Raw genomic sequence first — 13,299 nt, forward strand, 5'->3', positions numbered from 1 at the left:
GACGTGAAGAGGGGGGGGGGGGGGGGGGGTTACTAGAGTGGGGGGCAGAAAAGGTTAGCAGAGGAGAGTTAACATCAGTTAAAATCTCTTTTTGTTGTTGTTCATGATAATATACATATATATAAATATATAAAATCACAGGCATGAGGGTGAAAATGGATGAGGAAAGATAGATGGGTAATATAAATCATGCGTTTACACTGGAAAACGGTTAAATTCTATCATATCTCTGATGTCTTCCTTGAAGAAGATATATACGAGATATATCCGGCCCAAGGGAGCTTTATGAGTTCATCTTCATCACATATCAAGATTATACATGACATGAGCACACATTTCAGTTGGAAAGTTCAAACAAAACATGCCATGACACTTTTGCTTGACATTGTCACATAAATTCATCAGAAAAAGCCTGTTTGACTGCAGTAAATCAGTGAGACAAATCTAGAAAAATATTGACTGGCATATTTAAAGGAATAGTTCAACCAAAAAAGAAAATTCTGTCATTTACAGTGCATCATCATAGTTCAAAACTCATTTAACACAAAAGACATATTTGAAGAATTGTACTGTGCATTATTTCCCATGCAATTTCAATGGATGAACCCTGAATCTTTCAATTAAATCTTTGAATCTTCATATTTGAATGATTGACACTGAAGACTGGAGTAATGGCTGCTAAAAATTCAGCTTTGCCATCACAAGAATAAATAAATGCTGCCTCAGTGAGCAAAAAAGACTCCTTTCTCAAACATTTTTAAAAATCTTACCGAACCCAAACTAAATGTATGGAAAACAGTGACCAGTGCATAGCTTTAAAATGTCATCTTTTGTGTCTTCTATGGAAGAAACAGTCAATAACCTGTCTGAAGTTGCATACTGTCTAGTAGGTACTATATTTGGTTTGAAACTTACTTCACAAACTGTTTAAAAAGTACATTCTACAGTGCCGTGAAAAGGTTTTTGCCCCCTTCCTGTTTTGTTTATTTTTTGCATATTTGTCACACGTAAAAGATTCAGATAATCAAAACAATTTTAATATTACGCAAAGATAGTGCAAGTAAATACAAAATGGCGTTTTTAAATGATAATTTAATTTATTAAGGGAAAAAAGGTGTCCAAACCTACCTGGCCCTATGTGAAAAATGAATTGCCCCTCCTCTTAAATCATGAAAGAACTGTGATTGACCACATAATTTTAGAAAGCTAGATTTCACTAGCCACACGCAGGCCTGATTACTGCCAGACCTGTTGAATCAAGAAATCACTTAAATAGAACCTGTCTGACAAAGTAAAGCCTGCTTAAAGAGCAACACATCATGCCGTGATCTAAAGAAATTCAAGAACAGATGAGAATCAAAACAGTTGACATGTATCAGTCTGGAAAGGGTTATGAAGCCATTTCTAAGGCTTTGGGACTCCAGCGAACCATGGTCAGAGCCATTATCCACAAATGGAGAAAACTTGGAACAATGGTGAACCTTCCCAGGAGTTGCCGGCCTACCAAAATTGCTCCAAGAGCGCAACGACGACTCATCCAGGAGGTCATAAAAGAACCCAGAACAACATCTAAAGAACTGCAGGCCTCACTTGCCTCAATTAATTGTATATAGTATGAATTTGGGAAGTATGAATGTCACTGTCACATGACCTACCAGCATCAGTTGCGTCTCTTTACTGCTATTCACAACTCCTCTTGTGTGACTTAATATTATAGCTATTCACAGCTATATTGTATATATGGTTATTTATTAGTATATATATAGTATTGAACTAGGCATATTCGGACACAGCAATACAAGCAAGGGTTTGAATGATATGAAAATGATAAAAAAAAATTCTCAAGTATTCTTTAAATTGCATGATTTCAACAAATATTCAACATTTAGACTAAACAAATGAACAACATATTTGGACAACAAAAGAAACACATTTGTACTCACTTCTGTTTCTTTGTGTACACAATGATTGCTATCACCATGACAGCCAACGCCAACACTGCACCAACACTCCCCAGGACAATGGCCAACGTATTATCTGTAAATAAAAGTGCCAATACACATTTGTTAGTAATTCATAATAAATCATTGTGCTCCCCCTGTGCAATATTAGTGTGCAACCTTACACTGCATTTGCATTCTGTACATTTTCATTGAGCAGACACCTTTATCCAAAGTAACTTAACAGCTGGCATGCAGTATCCAATCTTGCTTTGCATTTTATTCAGTTGAGTGCTCTTGATAAATGGTTAAATAATCAGTTGAGCTTTCCAATGCAAATGAAACTGTGTTCTTTATAAGAACCACAAGTCTCCTTTGGCCTCAGGCTAAATTCCTGACATGTCAAACAGGACCGAAGACATGTTTGGTTAAACAACTTCCGAGTGTTTTAGCAAGGTGCATTTCGCATGCTGTTCCGACACTGGAGAAATCTACTGACAAATCAAAAGCACATTGAATGAAACAGGCACACAAACCCACACTCGCCTGTCACGCCCTGAGATTTCCTTCCTAAAGTTTCCAATTAATATACCCCTGTGTGTTATACCACATTCTGATATATGGCCATAGGATAAATGTATTTGGATGTAAGAGCGCCTGAACACATGTTGATTAAAACCAATCACTGAAAAGAGGTACCACACAAGCCAGGTGTGTGTATATGTCATCTGAACTGGTCTCAAGCCCCTCAGGTCCCAGAATGTTGCTATAGCATTGTTAAGAGTGTTTGTAAGTGGTTAAGGTGTTTTGAGTTACTGCAAAGGTGATCTGGGTGAGCCAGGATTCTACAGCATTTTGATTCGTAAATGTGCTTTGGGACTCTTTCAATACAAGTCTTTGAGATTTTTTTTGCTTTATCATCAGTTTTATTTTATTTTATTTTTTAATAAATTACTACTATTATTTAGCAAGAAAGTAATAAATTGATCAAACGTGACAGTAAATACTTTTATATTGTTACAAAAAAAAAATAATTTTTATTAAATGCCTGCTGAACATTATTTTCATCAAAGAAGGCTGAAAAAGCAAAACTACATGGAAAATGTTGCCTTTGCAATAAATTAAATAAAGTAAGTTTAAGATTTATATTTTATTTTAAGTTTATTTCCAGTAACAATAAAAGTTTATGATTTTAGGCAACTATAATAACCCTGTTACAGTTTTCAGAAAAATATTAAGCAGCACAACTGTTTTCTATACTGATGATAATAAGAAATGTTTCTTGAGCACCAAATGAGCAAATTAGAATGATTTCTGAAGGATCATGTGACACTGAAGACTGCAATAAAGGCTGCTGGAAATTCAGCTTTGCCATTACAGGAATACATTATATTATAAATTATAAAAAAATGGCAATAATATTTCACAATAATACTGTTTCTACTGTATTTTTGATCAACCAAATGCAGCTTTGGTAAGCATAAGATAATTATTTCACATACAATAAAAACATTTACCAATCCCAAACTTTTGATTGGTAGTATGAGCAATTAAAATAGTGATGTTTTTCCAAGCACCACTAATTATGCTCCGTATTTAAAGTTTACAGCTCCTGCTGGCTTCACTTTATAATGTATACAGCTCTGTCTTTACTGCACTGCAATCAGTTGACAAGGTAGTGATATCAATAATGCAGAGCTCATTGTATTTGCACATGTTTTTTAGCCTCTCAAACGCACTAGACGGCTGCAGGTGACCCGGACCGATGCTGATGACATGTTGCCTTGGGAACAAGAAAAAGAGCAAGTTAGCGGCTAAACTCACATTGTCAGTTTTATTCTGCATCAAATTCCTCCTCTCTTCAGCGGAGTTCAATCTGTCACAACGCATTTTCACTGGTAGCTTTGTCCGTCATTCCTCCATGCCCCCCTCCCATCATGCCGTTTTGCGTCCTCCTGGGCCTGTGACTGTCTCATTGGGATGTGCATTCATATGTGAGTGTCCTCTATGAATAAATATCTCTCTCTGTTCTTGGAACCTGGAGTGATGATTTCTTTTTCACATCTACTTCTCTTCCTAATCGACTTCTTCCCTTCCCTGTAGCCTCCTTTTCCCCCATCTTGTGCCTCTTTACGGATAGAGAGTTATAACCAGTGCAATTTGACAAAGCGGTACAGCATCAGTGCCATATGTTGAGACTCAGGGCATCTGCAGTGCAGTGACTCACATTTATACAAACACAGAGTCCAGATGGGCTTCATGAGGTCAGTCCCAACAAAACAACGATATTAACTCTCAAAACTAGGGCTGCAACATCAAATTGATAAAACTGCTAATCAAATTGACAATAATCAACCTTAAATTTCATTACGGAGTAGTTGGGTCCTTAAACAGGAACAATTGCATTCCCAATAAAAAAATTAATTAATTAATATTATTATTAATATATATATATATATATATATATATATATATATATATATATATATATATATATATATATATATATATATTGTTACGTCTGTATTTACATGTTTTAAAACACTTCTAGTTGGATAAAAAAAAGAAATATATTTAAAACTAAATACATTTATATTTATTTAAATAGTTAAAAAACGCCTTAAATTGATCAAAAGTGACAAAGAGATTTATAATGTTACAAAACAATTATAATTCAAATAAAAGCTGTTCTTTTCATGGTTTACACAAAATTATCAATCAGCTAAAAGTGTCACTAATTTTTACAATTTCATTAAATTTAGATAGTGTCAATAGTGTCGTAACATATTGTGTGTTACTTTCATAACATATATTTTGAGTACTTTTTAAAAAATTACAAAAAGAGCACCAGACAGGTGAACTCTTCTCCTCACAAAAACAGAAAATTTGTGAAAATAGAAACTTCTCAATTTTAAAATACTACTGTGGAAAAAAAAACAATTACAACATTTCAGAACTAAATTACATTATGAACCATTTACCAATATTATATCCATCTAATCTGGAACAAGTGCCATTTTTGATTACACTCTGTAAAAACAGATTTTGTTTAATTCCTTTAACTAAGGTTAAAATCACTGATTCATATTTGAAAAATTCTGCACACATCGTTTGAAATTATGATATTATATAAATATTTGACAGATTATCAAAATAACTGTTTGGTTGTTGTAGCCCTGCACAGAACCACATGATTGTCACTTCCTTCATTTCACCCTCACTTTCCTGCTTTTTGTGGGCTAGAATGTCAACCTTTATCAGCCAGTAGCCAAAACAAAAGAAAGCGAAGGAGAGAGTGAGAGAGGGAAAGTAGAGAAACAGACAAGAGGGATAAAAATCACTGGGACCCCACATTGTCTTACAACATGGGAGTAAACAGAGGTTTAGTGGGACTATCAATTCAAGTGGAGGTGGAGCCCCGGCCTGAACACATTGCTCTCTTAACACTAAGACAACATGTCAGCTCTTAAGAGCACCAGTATAGAAGGTCTACCTTCAAAACAAAGATAATGACTATAGACATGCTCAAGAGCAATAGATATGGCCATACCATAAGAATGAAAAGATGTACATGTATGGAGGGAGGTTATCTGTAGGTTGTGCTTTCATGCTAACTAGAGCAGATCTGTCAGAAAGCTTTATGACAGCTGAAAAATGACTTTTGTAAATGAAAAAAACCCACCAAACTGGTCTCACGTCATTCTCATGAACAACACGGTTACACTTTATTTGACAGTATGTGTACTTACAGTGTACTTACCCAAGAAAGTACTGGCTAGTATAAGGTAACTACATGGGTTAAGGTTAGGTTTACAGGTAGGTTCAGGGTTAGTACCTACCTAGTTATTACCCAGTTATTGTAATTGTTATAATAAGTATATAGTATGTACATGCGGAACAGGACTGTAAAATAAAGTGCTACCAACAACACTGTGGATGTCAGTATCTGATAATACACATTCATACTCCGAGAAGAGAGGGGAAATCCAACTAAAGGTTAAGAAACACTGGGCTGCACAATTAATCACAATTAAAAACCAAAATCGAATTATGGTTTATGCTGCGATTTAATTACAAATACGTCCTGCATGTTTCAGAGTGAAGCACGGCACTGTGTTCATTTACACACAAGCAGCTCACGATCCAGGGTTTTTAGTGTCTCAGAGTGGCTCGGTTTACAGTAAATGTTGCTCTGCATGAACTCTATCTCTACAGCTGGTCTGAGTTTGGGTTGTTTATAGCATTTAGGAACCCAATATGCACCATCTTACCAAAATTGTAAAGAGAAGCACTTATAAACTGGCTGCTGTCAACAAATGAGAAGCTTTAATGGCTCCCTGTGGGTTTCTGACTAAATAAAAGCTGGACAGCTTTACATTTGAAAATAAAGAACTTAGGACAGTCATTTTAGTATAGTAATTTTTTTCTGTAATGTAAGAAAAAGGTAAAGGAGAATGAGACAGGTAAAGGAGGAGAAGACGATTTAAAACCGAGACACAAGAACTGAATGGACAGAAAGATGACAGATGGTAGGGAGAAAGAGGTGAAGATGAAAGAGAGACGAGTGGGGAGAGACAGATGCATAAAAAAGACATTTAGTGAGAGAGAGAGAAAGAGAGAGATATATATAAAGAAGAAAAATGTAGGAAGACAGTTAAAGAAGAGAGCGAGACAGGTAGGCAGAGAAGACAAAAAGGAGAGAGATATGTAGGGAAAACATGTCTCTCACTCCCCTCAACTATAATCCCTGCCAGTACCGAGACCCGAACCTATGACCTATGGTTTACAAGTCCGACTCTCTAATCATTAGGCCAGTGAACCAAGCCTGACCTCCCAATTATATAACCTAGAATTCACTACAAAAGACCAGCTAAACCATTTAGACAAGCCCATATCATAAAATGATCTATCAGGCAAGATTAAATCTCTAAAAAAAATAAAATAAAAATGCAAGCAAGCAACATAGACAAACTCCCGTATATTCTGGGAGAGAGGGAAAAGTGTATCCAACTGGCAGTGCAGTAGGTGTCCTCCTGCCACCATATAAGGGACAAAGGCTCAACCCTCTTTCCATTTATCACTATTCATTTACTTTGTCATTTTGTCATACTTTTTTTTTTAGTTATGATAACATACAGTGCACAGCATAAATGAGTACACCCCCTCTAAAACTTAACAAATTCAGCAATTACTCTTTACTTAGAAGACATGGTAGGGTTCTTTGGAGATGTAATGTTCCACCAAGCCTGCTTGATCAATTACCAAAGAAGAATGCCAAAATTATTCAGCAAAATAAGATTTTCTTATCAAAGTGATAACATTTTGTGTTGCAAAAATGAGTACACCCTCCTGAAAGTTACTAAATAAAAAAAAATAGATTTAAAGCTATTTTTGATCAACAGGTAAGTATATTGAACCAAAACTTTTAAAGACAAGTAATTTCCTGACAATTAAAAGTGTTATATAGCCTACCGAATCAAACAAACAGACTTAATGCTGGCAGCAGTGGAACCACTTGAGAGAGAACTGCACATACTAAGTACTAGAATATTATACATTTTCTGAATTAAACTCATTAGTACTCATTTCTGCAATCCTTCATTTAAACAAAATTGGCTAATTTACTTATCTTACAGAAAATATTGGCATATATTTTGTTGTTTTTATTAAGTATATTTGTTTAATATGTTTCAATTTTGCCATCTTTCCATGAATGATATTAATGATCGTTAAGAAAATACATATTTTATATTTATCCAGAGGGGGTGTACTCATTTATGCTGTGCACTGTATATGGATAATATGTATATGTGTTTCTGTTTTCACCCTTTTATTTATCTGTATGTCTGCTTTGGCAACATTGTAATATGTCACAAAGCCATGCCAATAAAGCTAATTTGAATTGAAATGAATTTAATTGAATTGAAAAGAGAGTCCGTTAAAAAGGAGAGAAAGACAGGCATGGATAGCGAGAATGAGAGAGGTAAAGAGGGATGAAAGACATGTAAAGAGGAGACAAGGATAGAAAGAGGGAGAAGGGAGATGGAGACATTTATGAAGAGATAGATACAAAAGGAAAACATGTAAGACAAGAAAGACAGTTTAAGAAGAGAAATAGACAGGTAGGGAGAGAGAGACATGTAGGAAGAAATAGAAAGTTAAGGGAGAGTGAGAAAGGTAAAAAGGAGTGAATGATAAGTAAAAAAAGAGAAACTTGTGGTGAGAATGAACTGGTACAAAGAAGGAAACAGCGGGGAATCAGAGACAGGTGAAGAGAAAACAAAGGTAAAAAAGAGAGATATGTAGCAAGAAAGAGACAGGTTAAAAGGAGAGAGAGACAGGGAAAAAGTAGAGAGAAAGAGGTAGGGAAAGTGAGACGTGGGATTGTCAAAATAGCCCTGAATAACCTGTTAAAACCAGTGAAAAGTTTGATAAAACCCTGTGCACATTACTGACCTGTCTGGCCTCAGCGGTCTGTAAGCACCCATATATCAAGAAAAATGCTCTCCTACAATTTCCTGATGATAAATAATGATCTGTTTAGCTGTGCGAGATAGCGGCTGGCGAACGATGACCTGCAGTGATGGTGTGCCTGCACAAACCAATGTAACTTTGCAGGTATTTAATTGTGTGAGTTTAATGAAAATCATTTATCTGAAAGTTCACAAATATGATTATCAAGTTGGACAGTAAACGCAACGATCATTAATGAATAAAGCAGGCAACGGCTGCTGTATTGATTTAGAAAGTGTACTTGCACAGCAAATAAATGGCAAATATTGATTAATATCACGTTTTACAAACTACAAGTCTCAAAGCATTGGCTGAACACCAACACTTCTGAATTTATTTATAATTTTTCCCTCAATACGAATTATCCAACATGTTTGCAATAGCGTGCATTCAGTAAATTCATTGCAAGATCATTTGGCTCACAGGCCTGATGCGTGTTTGTAAAGTGGGCTGCTGCTTTGTTTTGGCTCTCCAGTTGTGCAGTGAACCCCCAGAAAGGCCAGCGAACATGAATTCTCAACAGCTGTGGAGCAGATAAACGATTCATGTGTTTGATGGAGAGAGTCCAGATCAGATTCTGAACAGATCCATCCTGAAGATTCCTATCGAGAGGAAGTATGTTGTTCCGCTCTGATGAGACCAAGGGGTCAAGAGTTAACAAGCGCAAGTACATCCAGGTCGGTCTGTATGCATGACTTGCGGATCAATGGGCCGGTCAGTTTGACAAGAGAAGTCTCTTTAGACATATTAGAATGATTTCTGAAGGATCATGTGACACTGAAGACTGGGATGATGGCTGCTAAAAATTCAGCTTTGCATCACAGGAATAAATTAGATTAAAAAAAAGTTAAAAAAATTATATATATATATATATATATAACAGAAAACAGTTATTTTAAAATGTAATATTACTGTTTTGCTGTATTTCTCATCAAATAAATGCAGCCTTGGTGAGCATAAGAGGCTTCTTTCAAAAACATCATAACGATCCCAAACTTTTGAACAGCAGAGACAGCAATTGCTTGATTTAGATGTGTAAGATCATCTATTCGTAATGGAATATGGAAGAAAAAGTAAAAAATAGAATCATCTACTACAGCCTTCTATTAGCTCAAGAGAATATGAACTTTAAAAAGGGACACACTGCCATCTAGTGGTTTGGAACGATATGTTGTGAGTAATTGATCTCAGAATTTTCATTCTCCACTTTTACCTACCAGCCACACAGTGCGTATCCTGTCCAGACCACTTGCCGTCTGCTTCACAGGTGCGTTCTTGGGGCCCATATATACGGTATCCACTGTTACATGAGAACGTGACCGTTGCCCCCTCCAGGTACAAGGTTCCTTCCTTCTGACCATGGTTAGGTGGTGACAACCAACCACAGGATTGTACTGAGATCACAAAATCACAGCCATTACAAAACCATAAAAAGATATTATACAGATAACAGTCAGATCATATGCAAGTCTCCAATGCTTTATAACTGATGCTGCGTTCAAGTCCTCCTGGGACGTTCACTTACGATTTGACAAGTCGTAATTACGACGCCAGGTGCGTTCAAGTCAGTTTAGTCGGCACAAGATGGCGGTGTACCTTCTTTTAATAAATTACAAGAAAATACAACAAGGGTCTGTTAACTCTGCTTATAGAAAATGAAGAGCAAAGAATTCGTATCAGGTGTGTTTTGCGTTTTTAATATTTTTAAAAAGTAATTTATGAAGCCACTTTAATCTGCATCGAATAAAAACCTGTTATTAATTGTATATTACAATCCTGCCACATTCAAAAAGCTTATTTTTTGTAAAAAAAAAAAAAAGAAAAAAGCCTGACAATGTCACTGCTTATACCTACCTATAAGTATTGTGATTTATGTTTTATTTGGCAATCTCTCCGTCTCCCTCTGTCAGACATGCAGTTCTACAGTACTTGTCACTGACAACCCACTAAACTATCAATTTAAACAAAAATATACTGTCAACTACAGACGTTGCATCCATCGATTCCACCATGTTTCTCATTGACACGCCCCCAACTCGGGGCTGAAAGAAAATTTAGAGTTTCCCACTCGTAATAACGACTTTGTGGTGGCGTTCATGTGCGTTCAACTCGTAAATACGATCTATCCGACATGACTTGAGCGCACCATGAGATATGGTCAGAGATCACATTTTCAATAGTGTGCCACTGTTATTTAATCTGCATATGATACCATGTAAAATTCAGCAAACAGCTAAACGTTATTGTAATGCAAAATGTCACTATGTAATGCTGGCATTGGTCTTTATCCTCACAACCGTATAAATGCATAACATTTGATAATACTTATATGAGCATGTTGTAAAAATCTTAAAAGCACTAATACAAGCTTTCAGGTGACCACAGTATGCACTTTTTTTAGAATACAAAAAATAATAATAATACATTTAATTTAATTTTTAAATGCATTTTATTTTTTAAGTATATTACATATTTTTAATTAAAATGATATATTTACCATTTAGTGCCATATCTGTTATTTAGTGCCATTTCATGGAATTGATGCATAAATACATAATTCATCAGATGAGTATGTATATATTGGTTATGCAAGAAACAACTATGAACAGGGCTCATCCAATTCGATTTTAGGGCCAGACATACATGGATTATAAAACGTATTTTTAGGAGAGGGTGCCTAAATCATACGGAAGTCTGGGAAAGGAAATACTGCAATTAATACTCCTGCAAAAAAAATCAAAACATTTTTGAAGATTTCTCACTATAGGCCCTGTGAAATAGTTGCACTTACCAGGCTCCAGAGCTTTCTTGGTGGACATCTGACTCCGGTAGGCCAGCAGTGTGGCATTGCCTTGTTCCAGACTGTGCATGCTTAGTGCGTCATATTTACAGAATGAAGCCCCCTCTCCGGCACATAGGTTCAGCGCTGGCTCCAGCAGAGGATCCTCTGGGTCTTCAGTCACGGAAAAGTTTGGGATGAAAGACGGATCATGCTTTGGGGCATAGTAATATTCATTCAGGAGGTGGGTTGAGTCATAAGTAAACAGTGACGTCTCATTCGTAATGGCCCCTAGTAAAGAAAAATATATGGTATTTTGTGAGAAAAAAAAAGAGGCAAAAGATTTCAACTACAGCTTGCAATTTTACAAATGTTTCCTCATGAATGCTTTGTCATGTTTCTTTTCAAGGTCTTTTAAAGCATTATTAAATTATGCTCTCAAAAACAGATTGGTTTTAATTGTTTCCTCTTGTACATTACTTATTTGCAGATGTTCTTGTACAATTAAATCTTATTCACCCAGTTTCTGTAACCGCTATACAGCTTCAATGACACTTTGTTTTCAATGAATATTTTATTTATAGACAAAAAAAGCATAGACAGTAATTGGGATTTTTTTCAATGCAACCACATCAAAATATATAACAATAAAAATAACAATAAATTACAAAAAATAAATAAATAATCCAAAAAAACTAGACATATGCATTTAAAGTATTTATGTGACAAACTAAATCTGTGATTCCACATAAGCCACATGGAATAGTCATAGAATAAATATGAAATGGTTTTAAATGAGCAAACTGTACCTTTACAACAGATGGAGCCTTTTATAAATAGAGTAAATTAAATCGGATGAAATTCATAAATAAAGTAAATGATATCTGACTAGCAGTATAATTTGTAATTTCAGTTTCAATCAATTACATCACGCACTGGCTGAACTGACTGCACTGGCAGTAAAGTAATGTAAAAGTGAAACGGTTACTCACAGCCAGCACAATAGGTGAATATATCCTGTGCACTGCTATTGAGAGGGATGATCACTCCATTTCAATGCAACCACATCAAAATATATAACAATAAAAATAACAATAAATTACAAAAAATAAATAAATAATCCAAAAAAAACTAGACATATGCATTTAAAGTATTTATGTGACAAACTAAATCTGTGATTCCACATAAGCCACATGGAATAGTCATAGAATAAATATGAAATGGTTTTAAATGAGCAAACTGTACCTTTACAACAGATGGAGCCTTTTATAAATAGAGTAAATTAAATCGGATGAAATTCATAAATAAAGTAAATGATATCTGACTAGCAGTATAATTTGTAATTTCAGTTTCAATCAATTACATCACGCACTGGCTGAACTGACTGCACTGGCAGTAAAGTAATGTAAAAGTGAAACGGTTACTCACAGCCAGCACAATAGGTGAATATATCCTGTGCACTGCTATTGAGAGGGATGATCACTCCATTACTAGAAGTGAAATCATCTTCAGGGTCGTCATTCATTGTACCGAGCAGCCCCTGCGTGTGGTTCTGTAAGTCATGCGGCTGTAGGACGGTAAGGGTCATGACCCCTCCACCTGCCCTGACCTCTACCCCTGTCCCAGACGGAAATATCACTGTCACATCAGTAGGTTTAGGGGAAAAAACAAAAACACCTGGAACGAGAACAGAGATTGCAAAACAGATCACATATATAAACAAGTAACACAAAATTAAACTGACAGCATAACAGATTATGATTTTTCATCTTGTACATCTGCTAAACTGATAAAGGGTGCTTGTTTTCAAAATGTGTATTAACAGAAACTGTGAAGGTCAATGGCTGCATTAAGAAATTAAGCCAATATTTTAACACATTAATTTGTTTTGCAGACATCTGCTTAAGTACCCGATAACCGTATAAAAGAGAAACATAACAAACAAATAATTTAAAGACACAAATATTTTAGTTTCACTAATTAATAATGGCCAATTATGTGCTCAATTATTTGCCAATAATTATGCATTTTACAAGAATACACTACTTTTCAAAAGTTGGGGTTGGT

At 35.4% G+C, this 13,299-nt stretch overlaps 1 protein-coding gene across 1 annotated transcript in view; it reads right to left on the reverse strand.

Annotated features, from left to right (window-relative positions):
* susd2 (sushi domain containing 2) overlaps window positions 1-13,299 on the reverse strand; it is a 46,847-nt gene that overhangs the window by 25,019 nt on the left and 8,529 nt on the right. The window contains exons 11-15 of the mRNA XM_016245676.1: window positions 12,721-12,909; window positions 12,225-12,284; window positions 11,245-11,523; window positions 9,671-9,847; window positions 1,944-2,037 (exon numbers count right to left, since the gene is read on the reverse strand). Of these exons, the coding sequence (XP_016101162.1) occupies window positions 1,944-2,037; window positions 9,671-9,847; window positions 11,245-11,523; window positions 12,225-12,284; window positions 12,721-12,909 (799 nt within the window). The remainder of the gene's footprint in view (window positions 1-1,943; window positions 2,038-9,670; window positions 9,848-11,244; window positions 11,524-12,224; window positions 12,285-12,720; window positions 12,910-13,299) is intronic.

Source organism: Sinocyclocheilus grahami, unplaced genomic scaffold (assembly GCF_001515645.1).
Source record: "Sinocyclocheilus grahami isolate Dianchi unplaced genomic scaffold, SAMN03320097.WGS_v1.1 scaffold762.1, whole genome shotgun sequence".
Lineage (NCBI taxonomy): Eukaryota > Metazoa > Chordata > Actinopteri > Cypriniformes > Cyprinidae > Sinocyclocheilus > Sinocyclocheilus grahami.